Source organism: Impatiens glandulifera, chromosome 8 (assembly GCF_907164915.1).
Source record: "Impatiens glandulifera chromosome 8, dImpGla2.1, whole genome shotgun sequence".
Taxonomy (NCBI): Eukaryota; Viridiplantae; Streptophyta; class Magnoliopsida; order Ericales; family Balsaminaceae; genus Impatiens; species Impatiens glandulifera.
In genome coordinates this window covers 5032169-5054847 of record NC_061869.1, presented here as the reverse complement: position 1 = coordinate 5054847, position 22679 = coordinate 5032169, and the positions used below count along the sequence as shown (strand labels likewise).

Sequence of the window (22679 nt, the reverse complement as noted above, 5' to 3'; positions counted from 1 at the left end):
TGTCTAATAAGGTACAATTTCATTTTTCTGTTCATAATTGTATTAGGTATAAACTTATTTAGAAACACTTTTTGAAACTGTATTTGGGTATGAGTGGACAACAAAATATAACAAATTTTCTTGAAAATATTTTTTTTTTATCAAATATCTCGTCCAAATGTTGATTTAACTGAGATAATATTCTGTAACATGACTAAATGAAATAAATTTTCATAATCGGATAATATTTTGAGAAGTAACTCGAATCAATTTTTAAAATACATGAAGCAAAACAACAAGAATATAATACTACAAGAAATTATATTACATCAAATCATTCAAAACACTAACTAATCATTGTGAGGATTATGCCGGTTAGACGATGAGTTAGGTATCTCCATGGAATTAACCATGATCTCGAAAAAGAAAGAAACAATTTTTATTTTTTTTATTCTTTAATCATTCTATAAGCAATTTTGTCATAACCCAAATAATTCATGTGCCAAACAAAATCATGGGTTATAATATTCATCCAAATTCAATACCAAACAAAGATAGCATAAATTAATACTACACAGAATATCTGCAGATTACAAAAATATATCTATCAAGCTTTGAATATTGTGAACATATATGGGTTATAACATAAACAAGTATTATAAGCATGGCTCCAAACACCGTCAAAAGAAAGAAACAATTAATAGAGTTGTTTTCATATTTATTGTTTTGTTTTTTTCCTTCTATTTTGTAACGTTTAATAGAGTAGTAATAAGAGACAACAGTACCCTATTCAACCTTATCATATAATTTTCATTTTCATGTGACTCATCCCTGTCGAATCTTTTAAGGAAAGAAAACTTGACAGTAGTTTCAGGTGCTATATATCTAGTCTGTAACTGAACTTCAAGGAAAAGGAGAGAAATGTGGAAGCTTGTGTTATCAGAAGGCAATGATGAATATCTTAGAACAACAAATAATCATGCTGGTAGACAGTACTGGGAGTTTGACCCAGAACTTGGAACGGAAGAAGAACGAGTTCTAGTTGAAAAAGCTCGTCATGAGTTTCATCAGAACCGGTTCAATGTCAAACACAGCACTGATGTACTCATGAGAATCCAGGTTCACAATTTAATTCCTAGTTTCCCAAAAACAAGACAATCAAAAGTGTTGGGTGATATTTTGATGTTTTTTAACACGGATAACTTATGACATAACTTGTACTTAATCTTTTTTTGTTGAGTTTTCACCATCTATTTTGCAAACTTTGCAAAAATTATGGATCAATCAAATGGTTTTATCTTTAATGTTGACAATATCTGCAGTTGGAAAAGGAGAAACCGAGAGAAAAGGACATAGAGCAGATAAAAGTTGAGACCGATGAGGAAATTTCAGAGGAAACAGTGGTGACTACATTGAGAAGGGCCTTAAGGTTCTATTCAAGTCTCCAGGTTGAAGATGGACATTGGCCTGGTGATTATGGTGGTCCCTTGTTTCTTCTTCCTGGCTTGGTAAACAACCTTTCAAGGAGAGAATGTTTTTTTTCTTCTCCTTACAATGATTTAAGACACAGTTCCAAAGACAAATCTCTGAATGATTTTGCTAAACCATTTACTAATGATATTTCTCAAAATAACTAAGTAAATATTTGCAAGCCACGTTGAATTAAACAAGTCCTTAGCAGATATTTCAATTTAAAAGAAAAATTGATAAACAACATCTGACCTTTTTTTTCTTTGCAGATAATTTCTTTGTCAGTGATGAGGGCTCTTGATACTGTTTTATCGCAACAACATCAATGTGAGCTTAAGCGATATCTATATAATCATCAGGTAGTAGTCTCCTCCCATCACAAAAAACCCCAGTGTGATAGATGTGCACATGTTATTAGAACATTTCAGACCTGAGAAAAAAAAAACATGTAAAGTATTAGATAAGAAAAAAAATGCTTACAGTTCTGTATTAGGAAAATTTCTTGAAATAAGGAATCCAAATAACATATTCATGAATGATTTTAAATGTAATCCCGATAAAATTGCAGAACATAGATGGAGGATGGGGATTGCATATTGAAGGGCACAGCACTATGTTTAGTACAGCCCTTAATTATGTTACTATGAGACTACTTAGTGAGACAAGTGATGGTGGAAATGGAGCCATGGAGAAAGCGAGAAAGTGGATTATTGACCATGGTGGAGTGACCTACATCCCATCCTGGGGAAAGTTGTGGCTTTCTGTAAGGACTTTCAACTTCTTAGTTGTGCTTACTTATTGGTTTTGCACAAAACTAAAATGTTCTACAAAGTTCCCACATTAGTTTGAAGATCTAAATGATTAAAGTACTAATTTGGAAACACTCTTTCAGTTGAATTTTCTCATCTGGGTGTAGACCCTGATGAGATTATATTTGGAAACTGTGTATCTGAATTTAGTCTGCTCAGATCCAGACACACCTAAAAAGGTGTGTTGAAGAGATCTACAAGCTATCTATCCAACTTTCATGCAATCAGAGATTTATGGTGTATCTGGGCAAGCCAAACAAAAGTTCTCCTTTTCATTGAAAATTTATAAGTTCCTTGTCAGGAAACCCAAAAAATCCCATTATTTAGTGTTTTTCACTAAGATAGGTAAGGGAATAATATAAAACTTTGCACTTTATAGGTTCTTGGTGTTTATGAGTGGAGTGGTATCAATCCACTACCTCCAGAGATATGGCTCCTTCCTTCATCTCTTCCTTTCCACCCAGGTCATATTGCTTACCCTCTGAATTTTCTTTATCTAGAAGAATGATTGGAAGTATTTGAGATTCAACTATGAGAGAAAAGATTGTGAGAAAGGCCCATAACATTGATGAAGTTCTATTTGTATCTCATGTTAGACAGACCAAATATTTACAATAATTTCCATTATATGATCAAAAATAAATGTTGAGGCTTGTGGAATCTCGGTTTTACACATGGTTTACAGGACGCATGTGGTGCCATACTCGGATGGTGTACCTGCCAATGTCATATTTATATGGGAAGAAGTATATTGGACCAATTACTACCACGGTTCTATCTCTAAGAAGAGAACTATATAGAAAGCCCTACTATGAGATCAATTGGAGTGAGGCCAGAACGCTTTGTGCCAAGGTAATCAATTCATCAGTCTAACTATGATTATCAAGCACCAGAGTCTAATATCCTGCCCTAAAATGAATAAGAAGTCAATTTACAAACAAAAATGGGCAGCAGTGAACTTATTTTATATAAACTTATTTGAGATTAATTGCAAATAACCCACTGTCCAATCAACAATCTGCTAATCAATCACAACATTCAAATCATCAACCAAAATACTCTATACTTTTTAAAATATATATTTATACCCCTTATGTATTTTTACCCAAATAACTTAATTTTCTATAACCTACATCAAACAAGGTCACTTGAAAATAACAACTTAGTTATTCAAATAACCCCGATCAAACAAGGCCTTGAAGTTTTACTAATTGCAATTCATTTCTTTTTGGAAAAAAAATTGTAAAATCATTCATATTGGGACTTAGACAGTAATTCGTGATATAGTCCACAATTAACTATGATTACATTCTAAACCATTATGTGACAATGCAGGAAGATTTATATTACCCACATCCATTTATACAAGATATCCTGTGGAGTTCCTTGCACAGAGTTGTGGAACCTCTTTTGAAGCTTAGACCTTTTTCTATGCTTAGGGAAAGAGCGTTACACATGGTAATGCAACATATTCAGTATGAGGATGAAAACACAAATTTTATCTGTCTAGGACCTGTAAACAAGGTGGGTAGCATATGATAGCAGTACATATTATTTTCCAGAATTACTTAATAGGACAGGGTGTACAATATTTGGCATGTCAACAATAAATCTTTTATTAGAATTGTCCATGTGAAAACAGGCTCTGAACATGGTATGTCGCTGGGTAGAAGATCCTAATTCAGAGGCAAACAAATTGCATCTCTCAAGAGTCAAAGATTACCTTTGGATGGCAGAGGATGGCATGAAAATGCAGGTTTCCTCCTCTTCCCTCTTGGCAATTTAAATTGAGATATATGTTTAATTTAAGTTCTCAGTTCTCACTGATTCAAATTGCTGCAAAATGAAGAAAAAAAATAAAATAAAGTAATTGTCATTGTTTTTTTCACTTTATAAAAAAAGTAGTTGTCGTGCTTTTCTTTGGCTCACACAAGATAAATAACGTGCAAAGCACTTAATGACAGGGTTATAACGGGTCTCAACTTTGGGATACTACTTTGGGTGTCCAAGCAATACTTGCCACCAACCTTGTTGATGAATATGGATCTATGCTCAAAAAAGCACACAGTTTCATTAAAGTTTCACAGGCAAGTAACATGAACTCTTTGGGCATATTAATTAGTCATAATAGCTTTCATTAGTTACTCCTTCCTTGGTGACTTGACTTCTTATGCTTCCATCTAGATAAATAAACTATCAAGTTTAGCTACCTATTGTGGTATTGGGAAAATAAAGCAAAATGTATTCTTTAATAGGTGATGACTAGATAACTTGATCCTGAAAAATTAAAAAATTAACCAATTTAATCACATAATATGCGACTATAGAGAAAAACAACGCCACCAAATACTAGATGGAGTTCCAGCCAAAAAAAATATCTATATATATATGAGATGGAATAACTGTTTTGACATGTTAATTTCTTTTTGCTTTAAAGGTCAGGATTAACTGCCCAGGCAATCTTAGCTCTTGGTTTCGTCACATTTCAAGGGGTGGTTGGCCATTCTCTACCACGGACAATGGTTGGCCAGTTTCAGACACTACAGCAGAAGGACTGACAGTATGAAATTCTTCAACTGTTTAATAATAAACATGTTAATCTTATACCAGACATACTAGCATAATTATTGTTGGGTGATAATCCATTTCCTTTTGTCAAGATCTGGCAAAAAAAGTAGCATATGTTAAACAAAATTACAAAAGGAGCTAATAAAAGATCAATGCCACTTCAACCCCAATGAATAACTTCCATATGGAAGATTATCCTTTTTATCACAAGTTAAAATGATAGAATTCTCCAGGTTCAAAATCTTCATTCAAGGTGCTAACATGACTTCGGCCACTTCGCACACTAGATAGATAATTAAAAATACTTCACAAATCACAGTGTTACTATTTCTTGAAGTCATGACAGGGATAACTCTTTACCATGCAGGCAGCACTCATGTTATCACGTTTGTCTTCTACTGTTGCTGGGGAAGAAATGGCAATAGATCAGTTATATGACGCAGTCAAGTTGATTCTCTCCCTTCAGGTGCAGTATCTGCTAGTAATTTGGGTTATATATATATATATTCTTTCAATCAGGTCTGTCTAGAATATTTAACCATGATAATTGCTAGAAACTTGAATATGTCATAAAGTATATCATATGCATCAGCAGTTAATGGGAAGTCTAATTATTTAATCTTCCTAACCAAGGAGGATAGCTGACACTTCAGTTCAAAAAGAATGGCAATTAGTAATTAGAGAAACTGGAAAGTTCTGTATATACAGCTAGTAACAAAAGGGTCCGGCAGGAAAGAATTACATACTTGCTTGAGACGAAAATATATATATAGGAAGGATAAGCATAACTCCACGCTTCCTCAGCAACTTTTTAATGAAATGGCCTTATTAAAAAAAATAGAAATACAGAGAAAATATACAAAATTAAGTAGGCTGTGTGCAAACATCAATATACAATTGAATACTGTGAACTAATATAAAATAGTCAACCAATTATGATCATACACAATAATAACACCTGAAAATCTTATTGATCTTTCAGAACAGCAATGGAGGCTTTGCATCTTATGAGCTAACACGATCTTCTGCATGGTTAGAGGTCAGTAGTTATCCATTTTCCAACAGCCTCCCTCCTGCTAAAGTTAAACGTCCTTTACGTATTTTCAGGATTCCAAGTGACTAAATATTTGGTATTTCACATTTTCTTTGTCTTTGCAGATGATCAATCCATCAGAAACATTTGGGGATATCATGATAGACTATCAGTAAGATCACCTAACTCATACCACATTCACTACCTATAAAACCTTAATAGACTTTGTTTCTATTTAGGCAGCCAGTTGTGTTTGCCGAAATTTATGACATCATCATTTGCAGGTATGTTGAGTGCACCTCTGCAGCAATACAAAGTCTTAGGTTGTTTTTGAAACTTCACCCTGGATATCGTCAGAAGGAAATAGAGGCATGCATTGCAAGAGCGATTCAGTTTATTGAGACTATACAACAACCAGATGGTTCTTGGTTAGTCAACTTCCTTAAAAATCTCAAGACTTACATTTTAAAAGCATATAGATCCCATCTTTGAGTCAAATCATCAAAAGAAGAACCAGAGACATTTAATAAAAATGTATGCAATAATGAATGTGAATGAACTTGACAATTTCAAACAGAATTACTATTAAAATAGCACATGTTAACACAAATCCTAATTAAACACAATCACATTTTAAAATTTAGTGCAATCATTAAATACACATATATTTGAAAATGAAAATCAGGTATGGATCATGGGGAGTCTGCTACACATATGCAACATGGTTTGGTATAAAGGGGCTTGCAGCTAACGGAAGGACCTACTACAACAGTCATAGCATCAGAAGTGCTTGCAGTTTCCTTCTGTCCAAACAACTTGACAATGGTGGTTGGGGAGAAAGCTATCTTTCAAGCCAAGAGAAAGTAAGGACCATTTATCTCATTTTTAGACATAAATATTCATAGGGAAAGTGACTTGTCATTATTGTTGTGATCAGGAATATACAAACATTCAAGGGAACAAAGCCCATATAGTTAACACAGCATGGGCCATGATGGCACTGATTGAAGCTGGACAGGTTAGCTGAATAAAACTCTATAGCTTTTCAATATCTGAAATAATTGTTCCATATCCATAAATTGTGATGAACCAGGCACATAGAGATCCAATCCCATTGCATCGTGCAGCAAAAGTGTTGATTAATTCTCAAACCAAAAATGGGGATTTTCCACAGCAAGTAATTTCCAAAAGTCTTTTCATTTTTGCTTTTGAAAGAGAGGGTATGATCATGATGATGATGATGATGATGATCTTTTTTTTTCTTTCAGGAAATTATAGGAGTGTTCAACAGGAACTGTATGATAAGTTATTCTGCCTACAGAAATATTTTCCCAATATGGGCATTGGGAGATTATTTGAATCATGTAATTATATCATCAAAGGACAAGCTGGTGAAAAGGGCTACTACAACTTGAGCACATTATTATCCAATTATCATATAAGATAGAAGATTGGTGTAATAAGATGAGAATTGAGGGTTTGTATATAAAAATAAATGTTCAAATAATCAGAGTTATTGTAAATAAACTCTTTCAGAAAGATCTGGATCATGTAAGATCGAATGTTCAACTTCTAATAGTGTAATATTACGAGTTTACCTTTCGCTAATGGACATCGTTAGTAATTGTAGTAGACAATCTATCTCGATCATCGACTTCAACAAGCGCCGTCGTCATCAATTGACGAATCATGGGCTTCCATTGGAAACCGGTTGAGGCTTGAATTTTTTTTTTAATTTTATTGTTAGTTTTGGCGGAAAAAATAAAATCAGGTCGGTGTCATAATCAAAAGTTTTAGACGAGTCAATCTTTTCATGAATAACTCATCAAATATCGACTCCAGACGAATAGCTCGGTATTTCCGTGTTTTATATGTGTTGTACCAGTTTTCCTATTTTGTATCCCTAAAAATAATATAAAATAATAATATCCCTATTTTAGATAATCAAAATATAAATTATTCTACAACCATCTCAACCACTTAATTACTTATTCATATATATTTAAATATTCATTGTTATCCATAAAAGACAAAATATATTATTTTATTATTTAGGGATGCTACAGTAATCCCTAAATATAAGGATTCAGTGTTCATCGTCCCTAAAAAATTATAAGGATAAGGAATTTAATAAAGCATTTTTTTTACAACTTTTATATTATTTATCTTCATAATAAAGATAGAACACATTTTAAGGATTCTGCTACAAATGCCATAAGGAAGTCACTTTATAAATATTATTAACATTTATATATATATAATAGTAATAATAATAAAATCTTAAACGGTTTTCGCATATCTTCCTTTCAAACTCTTCGTATCTTGATTTTCTTCTACATGATCATTTTCTTTTGGACTCAAACTCTTCTTTTTCTAAAAACAATCAATATTACACTTACTCGATTTTCCACATTCTAAGCAAAAGAGCAAATCAATCGATATTTCACATGTTCAATCTTCTACATTCTACGTAAAAGAGCAAATCTATCTCGAATAAAATATATAATTTTAATTAATTAATTTTTGAACAAACCAAATTTTAGTATAAATTTTGATACTCAATCGAGTTCGAATATACATAATACTAATCAAGAATCAAACTAATACATAAAAAACTAATTATAATTCTTGTAAATAAACTTATACAAATATGTTTCTAAATCACTAAATATATATATATATATATATATATATATATATATTTATCAATTTGATTAGTTAAAAAATAATTAAAAATAAATATATGTCATTTATAATAAATAAGAAAATGTCAAAAATATGTACATATACTTTTATTTTATCATTTTTCTTATAATGCTTGGGCCATATGAAACAATGAATTCCTTAATATATTTTTTATAAACTATTACCTTTTAATAATTTTTTCTTTGTAAGTCAAACTATTTTACAACAATACAATCTCTTACAAAATATAAAAAACATATGGTTGTGGAGAAGAATCATAAATTGGAGAAGAAATTGAAATGTTTCTCTCAAATTGTTGAATTTGAGATTTACTCTATGTTAATTTTTTTAAATAAGAGTTTATTATATAAAGAAAGTTTGCACAAGTTCTAACCGGAAATCATTACACTACTTTAATTTAGGGCGTTCTGAATGTCTATTGTTAAAATCTTTTACACTTAAATTATTTTTGTGGGATGAATATGAATTTGAAATTCTCAAATGCGAACAAGAAGAACATAAGGGCATATAATAAAAGCTAAACATTGAAAATAGATGTTGGAACAAGTGCAAACTCTAATTGGCTTTTGTTCGGGGTCTGAATCTAGACTCAAACGCATAAACCACCAATGCACTTGAATATGTACATGAATAGACAAGATCATCACATCCATCCATCCCAATATCCTAATTTTTATTGGAAGAAAAAATTATTTACCCCAAGAGTTCAAAAAGCAAGTTACAATTCTCACCAAAACCATCTCCCATTTTGGAGTTACATCAAAAAGCAATACATATGTCCAAAGATGCAGTAGAGATTATAGCTAGTAGCAGCCTCAAAACTCTCTCAAAATTGCATCCTATTTCTTCATCTTAGTCCCCAAAAAAGAAAATTTATTCTCCCCCACCCCCCCTCACCTTATGTATAACATCAAAATCATACCTTTAGTTTCTCTTATTTATAACTTATAAGCGTAACCAACAACGACACAACAAGACCTATGCAGCAGCTAGTCCAGCGAAAAACTGCATGGGGCTGGAGCAGGGAGAATCAGAGCAATCTTTCGGCTTCATAACTCCAGAACCGATGTTTTTCTCCTTATTTGTGTCAATCAATATCTGCTTGCATCGACATTCAGGGCTACAAAATGCTTTCTCCCCTCTGCAAAAGAGGAAAATCAAAAGCAGCATTTGGTCAAGCTTCAAAGTTTGTCTTGTCTGAAAAAGATGTCATCAGTCACATCCCAATAAGAAGAAGAAAAATGAACAGAGAATGAAAACAGATTTTCTAATGTATGCCATGATTTTCAAGAATCAAGTGATGTGGGTTAATTGGGATTCATTTCAAATAACTCACTATCCAAGTAAGAATGACTCATTAATCACATAATTGTAGAACTTCAACCAAAATACCTTAAAAACAATTCACCCCTGATGTGTTTTTACCCACATAACTTGATTTTCTAAAACCTACATCAAACAAGGTTATTTGAAAATAACCACTTGGTTATTCTAAATAATCCTAGATCAAACAAAAGGCCTAAATATATCTGAAGCAAGATATTGCCAATTTCTGCTTCTAATTGTATACTCGCTTATATGAACATAACCTGATTTTCAATAAAAGCAGCTGTTAAAAAAACACTTTCATACATAGGTCAACATAAAAACTCAGTTAACTAATGAAAACAAAAGCATCTTATGAAGTTGCTTACAAATCAAAATCATTTTTTATCTGGATTTTTATCACATTTGTAAAGAAGCCAATTTTTTAACACCATGATCCAGCTTTACATTTTTTTTTTCATTAAACTAAAAAAATGGTACAGTAATCAAATGGGTAATTAGCCGTGTCTTCAAGACCCAAAGTAGTTGTCCCAAGTTAATTGGTAAACATATTTGTTGAGTCAAATCTCAGGCCCAGAAATGAAAGTCATTGCTTTAACAAAAAGATATCAAAGTAGAAAGGGCAGAATCTAAAACAGAATCATATTCTTCTTAAGTTATGATATTGAAAAGAAGGCAGTGATTCTAATAAACAAGTACAGGATAAGTTTGCAAACAAAAGCAGAAATAAAAGTAAGAATCCATTACTCAAGAAACCAAGAAGACTTTGTAACAGCATAAAAGGAGATGTTTTATGAACACAGATGAGTTGATGTTTCACCAGTTTTCAGAACATTAGCTACCAAAAACTAAGCAAACTTCACACCTGTTTTTTAACACAGATAGGTTTCCATCATACAAATAATTTGAATTTAAAATGACCCTAAAACAATCCAAGCTTGGTATATAAAAGCACTCTAATCCACATATAGATTAAACCATTATTCTGAGTACTAAAGCCTCACCAAACTCATATCAATCTAAACTTCTGTCGTGCTTGTTCCTCTCTCCAGATTCAACTGATCCTGATCCTGATTCTAACCCTAACCCTAACCCTAATTCATATGCAGTAATCTATCACTCCTAACCTTATCCCTGTTAAGACCAACTTGAATCAATACAAGACAACTGACAACCTAAGTAATCAACTTCTGCAAGGAAATAATGGATTTAATTGTTACCTGTACATGAAAATATCCAGTCCTTGAAGCTGCTTCTTACACATATTACAAGATTGGAGAAAATCTACAGTATTTGAAACTGGAGATATCATCATTGACGTCCCAATTTCAAGAACACGAGCAAAGGCAGCTCCAGAACTCACCCAATCAGATTCATGAGCCAAAACATCATCAAAATACTCTCTCTTTTTAATCAAATTATTTCCAATATGCGAAATAACACAAGTATATGCCTCAGATAACTCAATCTCCTCCTCCAAATTCGATTTCACTGTGCCGCCACAGATCTTCTGCGGCGCACTAGAGATCGGCATCGATCTACTCGAAACAGTTAAAATCGCAGCTATACCTGGTTTAACAGAGACACACGGATTCAATTCGTCCATAGCCGCGACGATTCCGAGTCCAACCACTCCTTCCGGCTCGAAGCTTTTCGAAGAAGATTTAGTCGTGAAATTAGCATTCGATGCGAAGAGAGCTAGACTGGTTGTGAGACGCTTCATGTTTCCTTTAAAATCGACCATGCCGACTTCTTCCTCAGTGTACCACTGAAGAAGAAGAAGCGAAAGATATCAATTTACGCACCTGGAAAGTAATCTAATCAATTTCTTGATAAGAAAAGAGAATTTATACAACCCCTTTTGAAAAGATTGGAGATTGAAGAACTGAAAGGATGGTGATCAATGATTGTTGTAGAAAAGAAAGATGCTAGTGGAGAAAGACGATAAGCACCATTCTTTCTTTCGTTGTTTCTGATCTCCAGTTGTTTCAGATGAGAATATAAGCAGTTCGAAAATGCTTTTATCAAGTGTTTATTTACAATTTTATCCTTCTTTATTCAAAGCATATTATTTTTTTATACTTTTTTTGAAAATATATATTGTTTATATAAGTTTTAAAATTATTATTAAATAAATTACAACTTGTAAAAGTATTTTAATAGATTTTTATTAGTTTTATTCTTTCTTTAATTTCAGAAAACGAGTATTATATTTGATTTTCACTTGAAAACGTCATAAATTAAAATAGATATAAAAAATCAGTGTCAGTGCGGAGTGGAGTCTATTATATTATAAAAAAATTGTTTAACCTTCTCATTTTTGTTCTAAATTGATTGATTTTTAATTGATAAAAGTCTATTAATAATGAAAGAAGTCTTGTACTAATTTGTTTCCAAGTTAAAAGTATGTTAGTAATATTAATCGGTGAATTGTCAAATTGAGCAGTTTATTCGGATTTTGGACCAATTCAAATTTTGGACAATTTTGGAATTTTTTATTGTTATAATTATACATAACAATATTTTGTTTTAACGGATTCAAACATTGTTAACTTATTATCTAACTAATATTTATAAATAAATAAATGAAATATTCATATCACTAATTTAACTACTTAATTTTTGGAAATTGAGAATTTTGAATACCGATTTCAGAGAATCGGTAGTAAAATCATCAAATCGTTGAAATTCATTAGTTAAACTAATGACATTAATTTTTGAATTTTTATTTATAAATGTCACGTAAATAATAAATTAACAACGCTTGAAACCGTTAAGACAAAATCTCGTTTGATATAATTTTAACAATAAATAATCCTAAACTATGAAATTCGAAAAAATATGTTTGAAATCTCGATTACCCAAATTTCATAATTAGACAAATATTAATTTGTAAAGAAATTTAAGAAAAATATAATCATTAAAAAAATATGTAATTTATTAATTGATTTACTTTTCTTGTAAATGCATTTATTATGATTACAATATAACATCTGTATTCTTGTAATGTTATTTTATTCAATGGTTATTGTAATTATACACAAATTGTGTTATATATAGTATTAAAATTAATACCAAAATTTATATTAAATATTTTCTAATTGTGTTTAATAAATCTATAAAGAAAACATTTATATTATTGGGTTTGGTTAAGTTATTTAAACAAAATAGTATCCAAAATAATAAATTAGTTATATAAAATCAGTGTTTGTATTTATTTTTTAAAATCAGAATTTGTTCTTTAAAATAAGTTAATTAACAGACTCTCATCCATATTACATTATTTATTTATCTTAATTAAATAATTTAATTATCAACCAAAACTATCACAATATACATATTTGAATTTTTATAATAAGTTAATAATATTAAAAAATAAAGATATTATGATTATTTCTATCCAAATAATTTTGAAAAAACTTTATTAAAACTGATATGTTGTTATAATCTTATCATAATAACAATCACTTCTAATAATTATTAAAGTAAAAAGTAAAATTGTTTTGTATAACTTAATATAAAAAAAAATGTTATTGAATTAAAAATCTTTTTATGTGAAAAGTAAATAAAAAGTTATTAAGGAAATATATCTTTTACAAAAAAATTATATCTAATAAATAAATAATTTAGATTAAAACATTTTATCAAATAATTTTTTTTCACTCTCATAAAAGTGCATACCATAAAAAGATTAAATCAAATAGCTTAAATAATATAATAATGTAAAGTTTGAATTTCAAACCATGCATATTAGTTTGAAGTAGATTATCTTATCCTAAAAAACAAATTTATTGAAAAATATGTAAGTTGCTCCCCAATATTTGATGTTAGATATGTAATTGCCCAAAAGTAAGTAAATATGTAATTGCAAGTCTAAGTAACCATACTCAAAGTAAATTTACATAACTCAATATCAAATTTATATTTTTCATTAATATAAATTGGGTATAGCCTACAGGCTGGGTGAGTTATGCATTGAGTAATAAAAATTTATTTATAGATAAACTAAATTTATTAACTTATTTTTCATGTTTATATCTAACAAGCTTTTTACCTGATTCACACTTTTTTTTTATCAGTGTTATATGTTTTAATTATGTTTAACATTTGATTAACTATTTTAATAGGTTTGGATCTATTTAATATGTTTATGATCCATTGAACATTTTTTTACATATTCAACACGTTTTGTCTTGTTTAACATTTTCTTATATGTTTAACTCGTTTAATATATTTTTGACCCGTTTAATACATTTGGACTCGTTTTAACACTTTTGTGAGTCGTTTAACACATTTTTCAGATGTTTGTAAACCGAATGATGAAGGTAGAATTGGAATTAAAGACTGCGTTACTTGGAATAAAACTCTCACATATCGGCATTTTTGACATTCGAGAAAAAAAAAGACTCTCTATGGGTTCATTCAAGATTCATTAGAAAGGAAATCACTTGGACGTGCAAGATCAAGATAGAAATGACATTGTCCCTTAGAAAATTAATTAAAGCTCAATGATAATGCTGGTAAGATGGTCAAACTTCAGATTGAAAATGAAAACGGAACTCTACTTTGGCATAACTCATAGTTCGAGGATCACCCTATTATTCATAATAGTGTCTTCTCTCTTATTTGAATAAGACGAAGATGTCAAGTAGCTATTGTCCAACAAGTCAAAAACGGGAATAGAATAACCTTTGAGGGGAATTCTATAAGGTACGAGGATCCTTAATACTTTGTCTCCCTGTCACTTTAATAATTGTGAGAATTCTCAAGTTTTGAGTGTTGAAAATGAAGGCAGGTATGACTCGGGATTAGCATGGAATATTGTTCGGGATAGATGGAGGTGGTTCCATGGTCCCATTTAGTGTCCATAAAATTTATTCCTAGACACCAATTCATTTTGTGGTTGACATTCAGTGAAAAACTTAACACGCGCGATCAAATTAAGAAGTATATGAATATCTCAGTCCCAACTGCCTTCTTTGTAAGGGAAATGAGGACATCATTGATCATCTCTTTGGTACTGTCCATTTACTTCCTTGTTTTGGGGTAAGTTATCCACATCAATGAGTCTACTTAGTTTTCCAAAAGAATGAATTGATATCAAGGAAATGGCTATCATCAAAACAAAATAATGACTTTAGTTTAAATGTCTTCAAGTACTTATTTGCAAACATTGTTTATCATATATATTTTGTTGGAGGGGAACACAAGAGCATTTTCATTAGGACGTGGAAGCGAATTCTTACTTGTGAAAAAAGTTGGTTGATTTATCAAAGATTGAGCATTCCATATGAGAAAGTCATAATTACTTCTGATTTCAAAACGCTCTAAGTTTCGTTATTTGTGTCATTCACTTTTGTTTTCATTATGGTTACCGGAACTCTTGTATTTCTTTTATCAAAAAGAAAATAATGCGGTGAAGGTGGATCGAACACCTGACCTTCAGATCTTCAGTCTGACGCTCTCCCAACTGAGCTATCCCCGCTTTTGTTGTTTTCATTAAATAATATTTTTATTTAACTCAATTATTTTTTTTTCTTTTTAATTTGATTATAATTTAATTAACGTGAGATTTAATTTAATCTGATTAATATTATTTAATAAATTATAAATAAGTTAAAAATTTTAAAATCTTGTCTTTTTATTTTTAAACAAATTAATTATTGGTAAAAAAATGTTTAGTTATTCTAAAAAAAAGTGTACTTTTTGAATTATTTCATTAATTCTTATCAAACCTATCCTGAATTTATCCCAAAATATTTTGAGAACGTTGGCATTGTACATGTCACTTTTTTAGTAATAGAATACCTATAAATTTCTTTTTTTTTTATTTTAATTTGTATAGGTAATCTAACTGTATTTAATAATTTCTTTTTTTATATTTATTTTATTATTTAAATAAATTATTTAATACTTTTCCTGTATTTAATAATTTCTTTTTTTATAATTTTATTATAAAAGTACTGTAAATATTCACTTAATTTAAAATTTAAAGAGATAAATTTTTAATTTTAAACTCAAAATAAAAACTATTAATATTTATAATAAATAGAATTCAAATTACTAATATTCAATATATATATATATATATATATATATATATATATATATATATATATATATATATATATATATATATATATATATATATATAAAAGAAAACAATATAATATAAAAGTGAAAGTCATAATATTATCTGGAAGTTGAATTTTTAATATATATATCTTATAAAAATTGAAATAAGAAAAAGAAATACATTTTTTAAAGAAAAATAAGAAAAAAAATTTTAAAAAGGAAAAATAATAATTTAATAAATTATATATATATATATATATATTTTTTTTATTTAACATATATATTTATAATTTAATATATATTTTATTAATTTGTTTGATTCATTTTTCTTATTATTATTTATTTTAAAAATACATAAATTAATTAATTAACTATTAACAGCAAAAATTAATAGAGAAAAAAATGAATTAACTAAATTAAAAAAAATTATTCATTTTTATATTTAACTTCTTATTATTTCTTTTATATATATACATATTATTTTTTTCGGTTATTACTTTTAAAATATATAAATTAATTAATTCAAATATATAAATATATAAGTGATTCTTGAAATTTAAAAAATATTAGGTAGTATTTATACTATTTAAATAATGACTAAATTTTCAAACATGATTTTTTTTTTTTTTTGTTGGTTTATGTTGTCATTTATGATAGTAGAAAAAGTCTTATCATGTGAAGTTTAATTTTTAGTATGAACATTTTTATTTTAGTTGGAATCTTTTGGAGCTTTTCTAAGGTCACAAATTATTCAGAGAGGGTCTCTGTGATCATTTATAGCATGTGTCCTGAGGGTTAAAAATGTAATTTTTTATTATTTTTTTTAAACATTTCAATACTCATGAGGCACATCGATAAATGGTCAGAACACTACGCCGACAAGAGTAGTAATGATCTAGCATGTCAAGATGTTAAACATTACCATTAATTTTGATTTTAATTTATTATTCTTTTTATATTTCTATTACATGAGAGTTGGTGTGTGTTTATCATATATCCACGAACTCGGTCCAAGAGTGGGGAAAGCTAGGTAGACTAGTGCTCTCACCTCCTACGGTTCCAATCTTTTTTGAAAAACATTTTTATTTATGTTTTAAACCCGCAACTTTAATGTGTTAACTAAAACATTTAATTAACCAAACTATATTACTTTTCTTAATTTAAATACAAAAGATATTATATGCTTTCAATAAAACATACAAACTAAAAAAATTAATAATAATAATAAAAAATTTCCTATGGTACCCAATCCATAACTTCGGACCGATTCTGAACATAGGTTTGTTGTCTATCTCTTATTTCATAAAAATCACAACTCTTTTCAATAACTTAACTATTAAAATTTTGTTTTAGTCTTTAATAAACTAATTTGGTCTAAAAAAGGAAATTGTAAAAACCCATGGCAGAAATTCTTGGTGGCAAAAATATTCATATCCTTTCACTAGAAACCACATTTCCAAAAAATTATTAATTTTTAGCAATTTTATTGAAGGAGACAAAATGTCATAGTGACTACAAATAAACAAAGAAACAAAGAAACAATCAAAGGAGATAAAATGTCCTGACTTGTAAGTAACACATGTCAATGAGTTTAAATCAAAGGCTTTAAAAATTATATGAAAGTAATTTTTGTTGCAAATTATTTTCCGTATTCAATTTCTAGGGTAGTTTAACTCGCAATAGTTTTGCTTAGATGATCAAAGTTTTGAAGTTTAATTCTCACTATGAACTTTTTAAATTGAAGTAAGGTATGTGATGATCTTGTTAAAAAAAACATTCACGTAACTTCATTATGACTCCATGATAGTTTTGACGTTTTCACTTTTAATTATAGTTTTCACTTTTAATTATAGTTAACTTTATTCAAACAAAATTTAGCATTTCATAAACTATATATTATAAGAGATGATTCTTTATTCATGGAAATATTAATTAATTGATTCAAGGAAAAAACAACTTAATTTTAACAACAACATCAAAAAAGCCTAATTAATATAATTGGAAGCATTAAAATATAATTAAGGTGAAGATCCTTAATTCAATGAGAAGTAGGGTTATTGCAAATCCTTCAAAATATTCAAACGATGCCTTGTTGACATATGATGATAATTTTGACCTTTATATTCTTTATCTCCATAACCGTCGCTAATGCTTTCAAAAGTTCAACCAATCTGCAATGCCATGTAAAAGAAGTAGATGATGTTCTTCACTCCAATAGGTTTATTGTCGATGTCCATAAGATCGATATGCGTCACTCCTATCCGAACCCTAAATACCATACGAAAGAAATCAACATCGAGAAAAATTTTCAAATAAATGGAAAAAAACACGAAACCTGGCTGCTCATGGCGGCAGAAGAATTCAAAGACATGCTCATCATGCTAGTTTGCGAGTTTCCACTGCCCATGGAATAAGCAGGCATGGTCTCCTCCGAGAAAACCCGTAACCTATTAAGCTCGGGTAAGATATCCATCTTCAAATCAGGTCTATCTTTCCTTCTCAATTCCGCGCATTTCAAAGCCATCTTAGCAAACATAGTTGCTTCCTCCACCGGCCAATCTTGAACTGCTGGATCGAGCATTTCAGCGAAATCTCCTCTCTCGATTGCCATCTCGACTTGATGGGCAAGACCCATAGGAGGCTTGGCCGTGACGATCTGAAGGAGCATAATCCCGAGGGAGTATATGTCTGATTTGATCCCGAGCATCCCCGTTTGTTGATACTCGGGGTCAATATAGCAAAAGGTCCCGGCGGTTGAGGTCATGCGGTATTGTGTCACGTTATTGGCGACGGTTGGTGGGACAAGTCTCGCCAAACCGACGTCACTAATCTTGCTGACGAAGTTGCGATCGAGGAGAATGTTCCCGGGTTTTAGGTCGCGATGGACTAGTGGCTCCGGTTTAGTCTGGTGGAGGAAGAGGAGGCCTGTGGCGATCTCGGCTGCTATTCTAAAACGTACTTGCCAAGACAAAACTGGTGACTTTCCGCGACAGAATAGGCGGTCTTCAAGGCTTCCGTTTGCCATGTATTCATAGACCAAGCAACCGTATTCTGGACAGGCACCCAAAAGGAGGACCATATTTGGATGCCTTATACAGCATAAAACCTCAACCTGAAAAAGCAAGAAAGTATTTTTAGCGACACTTATAAGGGTTTATTATTTCATTTATGTAAGCAATGTTATTAGAAAAACGTCACTATTGAGGGTTCATTACCGTAAACCTTTAGCGATGGTATTAGAAAAACATCGCTGTTGATGGTTTGATAATGTAGAAGTTTAGCGACGATACTATAAAAACGTCACGTTGATGTTTAAATAATGATGCAAACTTTTATCGACAAGAGCACAAAACTATCACTATTAAAGTTTTTAATATAAATCTTTAACAACGGTAGCAGAAAACCAGTAAAATTGTTTGTTCGTTAATGTAAAGATAATTCGTTAATGTAAAGATAATTCGTTACTCTAAACTCTTAGAGAGTATTTAGAAACCATCGTTATCAAAAACATATATCTTTAACGAAATTATTTGAAAAATCGGCCGATGTAAAACTTTTACTTGCGACAGTAGAAAACCATCGCTATTGATGGTTTTTTAACGTAATAAAATCGACACACTGATGTAAGCCTTTAGCGATGATGCAACAGAGATAATGCATACCTTTAGCGACAGTATTATAGAACTGTCACTATTTGATTGATATTAGAAAAACGTCGCTATTAGAAATTGTCATGTAGTTTTTAGCGACAGTATAAGAAAAATTACAAAAAAAACAATACCTCTTGGTTGAACTGTGACCTTCCTTGAGCAGCATCAGGGCGAAGAACTTTAACAGCAACAGGAGTATGATCTAATGAACATTTGAAGACAGGTCCATAACCGCCTTCTCCAATCTTTCGACTATTGTCAAAGTTGTCGGTTGCAAGCTCAATCTCGTTTATAGAATACTTACGATACCTCGTATCTCCATGAGACATAGATGGACCCTTCTTTACATCCGTCTCCTTCATCACCATCATCTCTGCCATGATTCTTTTGTGTGCCTCATGCTCCGCGACTCTCTTAGATGCCTCGGCAGCCTCAATTGCTGCCTTGGTTTTCTCTTTTTCTCTTTGTGCCATTGCCAGTGCTGCTCCTTCGGATTTCTTTGCCTCTACTAGTCTTTGATGCTCTTGCATTTTCCATTGATTTAGCTCAGTTGCCTGTTCCATTCAAAGTTATAAGTCTCGACACTATTTGTCACAAGTTAATCAATAGCTTAGGTTAACTTCAAGATTCTGGATTAGGGTATGCATACCTTTTGTTTGGCAGTTAGAGCTTCTTTACATGCTGAGCTATACATGTCTATAGTTTGTTGAAGCTCTTTTTTCAATCTTCTCATCTCCGCCTCCATCTCCGACTAAAAGTTGAAACATTTTTATTATTATAAAACCTTCAACATTATCATAAATTTTGTTAATAAAAACATTTCGATGTAAATACTTACCACATTTTGTGGGGCAGGTTGCGACGATTCGTCACTAAGATCGGAACTTAGAGAATAACTATTGTCGGGTGACTTTTCTTTCATGGGGGGTAATGGGGAAGTAAATCCATTATAGTACTCATAATCATTTGAAGAATTTGAAAGTCGAGTTGGAAATTCTTCATGCATATTGAAGTTGGAGCCGTTGTACATATCATTATTAGAGTTGGGCCGATTCGAACCCACAAATGAAATGTCGGAGCCCCCAATATCTAAATTGCAATAGGATGCCCTATTGGGATTTTTATTATTTCTATCGAAGGGCGACCTACAACAATATTGTAGTTATAGTACAAAACATTTCGTATAATTTGATAATTCCGACATTTCACTTACTTGATCTCATCTTGATAGTCCGAACTGATTCTTGGTGGTGTAAATCCCGTCGATTCTCCGGATGGAACATTAGTAGCTCTATTTGTAGATACCGGCGGTTCAGAACCTGCTAGAACATTAGTAAAATATGTAACTTGTGGTTACATGAAACTTGAATTGTTTCCAATCTAGAAAATGGAATTATATAACTAAGTTGTAACTATAAATTAATTAATCAACCTCTAGCAATGCGATTATTAATTGTTGATCGCAAATCTTGTAATGCGTTTGAAGTAGCGACGGTATTGTTTTCGTAGCTATTAGTTGATGCACGAGATGAATTGCCGGGGACTTGGACAGTTGCTTGTCGAATCGATAAAGTCTTTCCTTTTGACACGGTATAAACTGAACAATATTCCGGTGCGAGTCTTGTAACGGTCGCGGGAACATCTGGACCCTTGAATCTAGGTTTACATATTTATATTGTTCATTTAATTCGTCACATTTAGAAATAGAACGTCGCCAAAGAAAATAAACACTACCTTACGAAGGAAGATTTTGCCGGGGCACCTAGGACGAAAACATCTATCATGTGTATTCTTCCATAGTCACAAAGAGCTCTTGCTATATCTGCATCTTCGAGGATTATCTCATTGCATTTGATCTATCAAAAAGAAAATATTAATTGCAATAGAAAAATTAAGTCTATATTATGTAACGAATTTCCACTCACATCTTTGCGCGAACAAAATGCACGGAAGGCTAGAAAAAGCTCGGTTATTTGACTATCTGTATTAATGTTTTTTGCTGCTTTGGTCATTCCGAGATCACTAAAATCTGGAAGAGACATGTGATTTCCTCCTGTAATTGTTCATCACAAATCCACGAGACGATATTTTTTTAAATAGTGAGAAACGTTTTAATTATTCATGAAATGTGATCACGTTTATAATAAACTGAGAAAAACACGACAAATGTGACCAGAGTTGGCTCGAGTTCAATCAGTCAAGCATGGAAAAAAGCAACCATTCAAGAGTTACATGATTTTCAAATAAATCAAATGTAGATGATTTCTTATTAGACAACTATCGTGGTATATAAAAATAGAGGACGTGAGTTTGTTTATTATATTTTTCTTGTGATTATAAATGTTTGTAACTTTATTATAATTTTTTGGACCGGTTTTCACTATTAGATTGCAATCTTCACGATTTAACGTAACAATAAAATGAGTTTTATCCTTTATAAAAACAATCCTAAATTGAAGCATTAGGGACGAAAAAAACCTGATAAGGGGACGGAGGGGCGCTTCTTGACATGGATGAGAGAAATAGTTTGGCCACGAGAAATGAGATTTTCAATAGCCCATTTAAGAGCATATTGACTGCTTTTATCTTTATCTATTGCCACTCCGACATTATTACCAATCGCACCGCCGCTAAAACTCTTAGAAGAATTCGCGGTGGTATCTTTCTCGAGCACCATTTTCTGATTTCCCTCTCTATCTCTTTTTGGAGAGATCGAGAGAGAAATCAGTTATTATATTCGTCCCCTCTATGCAAGAAAGTTTTAAAGTCTTCTTAATGAATTCTCTAATCCCTTACAAGAAGAAAACAATCTTTTGACAACTCATGTGAAGAACAGTAATTGCCTTTTCTTTTAGGTATATTGCTCGATTTTTCGAGGTGGCCTATGAACAAATAATAATAGTTGTTCTTTGCCCCTTCTTTGTCTATCTCCCTACAAAGAGATTAAATAACTAACTATGTTCTAATTAATCACCCATTTTTGTTGCTCTCTATTCTCCTAATCATTCATCTAAATTTAGAGTTTTCTATAATTGTGGAGGATTTAATATATAGCTATAGTGT

General features: G+C 30.9%; 3 protein-coding genes, 1 long non-coding RNA gene and 1 other non-coding gene across 5 annotated transcripts; 1 reads left to right on the top strand and 4 right to left on the bottom strand.

The window, feature by feature from the left end:
* Positions 1-830: 830 nt before the first annotated feature.
* LOC124911441 (cycloartenol synthase-like) lies at positions 831-7301 on the top strand. The gene is made up of 18 exons (XM_047451924.1): positions 831-1098; positions 1302-1487; positions 1719-1808; positions 2018-2212; positions 2638-2722; positions 2944-3110; positions 3594-3782; positions 3901-4014; positions 4223-4345; positions 4696-4818; positions 5194-5292; positions 5809-5865; positions 5985-6031; positions 6144-6287; positions 6545-6722; positions 6797-6877; positions 6953-7036; positions 7128-7301. Exons 1-18 carry the CDS (start codon positions 901-903, stop codon positions 7272-7274), a joined length of 2307 nt encoding a protein of 768 aa, XP_047307880.1. The 5' UTR covers positions 831-900; the 3' UTR covers positions 7275-7301.
* LOC124911442 lies at positions 1603-6150 on the bottom strand. The gene is made up of 4 exons (XR_007096616.1): positions 5785-6150; positions 5187-5301; positions 3982-4094; positions 1603-1879 (listed from the first exon to the last, which is right to left on the bottom strand). It is a non-coding gene; the product is annotated as an uncharacterized LOC124911442 (long non-coding RNA).
* Positions 7302-9217: 1916 nt separating the features above from the next.
* On the bottom strand, positions 9218-11866 carry LOC124912328 (FCS-Like Zinc finger 12-like). Its single transcript, XM_047452931.1, has 2 exons — positions 11112-11866; positions 9218-9706 (listed from the first exon to the last, which is right to left on the bottom strand). Exons 1-2 carry the CDS (start codon positions 11633-11635, stop codon positions 9544-9546), a joined length of 687 nt encoding a protein of 228 aa, XP_047308887.1. The 5' UTR covers positions 11636-11866; the 3' UTR covers positions 9218-9543.
* Positions 11867-15303: 3437 nt separating this feature from the next.
* TRNAF-GAA lies at positions 15304-15376 on the bottom strand. The gene has a single exon. It is a non-coding gene; the product is annotated as a tRNA-Phe (tRNA).
* A 2752-nt stretch (positions 15377-18128) lies between these two features.
* Positions 18129-22293, bottom strand: LOC124912746 (U-box domain-containing protein 35-like). Its single transcript, XM_047453394.1, has 10 exons — positions 22095-22293; positions 21542-21669; positions 21351-21472; positions 21049-21272; positions 20830-20935; positions 20455-20761; positions 20266-20367; positions 19748-20170; positions 18297-19078; positions 18129-18234 (listed from the first exon to the last, which is right to left on the bottom strand). Exons 1-10 carry the CDS (start codon positions 22291-22293, stop codon positions 18129-18131), a joined length of 2499 nt encoding a protein of 832 aa, XP_047309350.1.
* Positions 22294-22679: the final 386 nt, after the last annotated feature.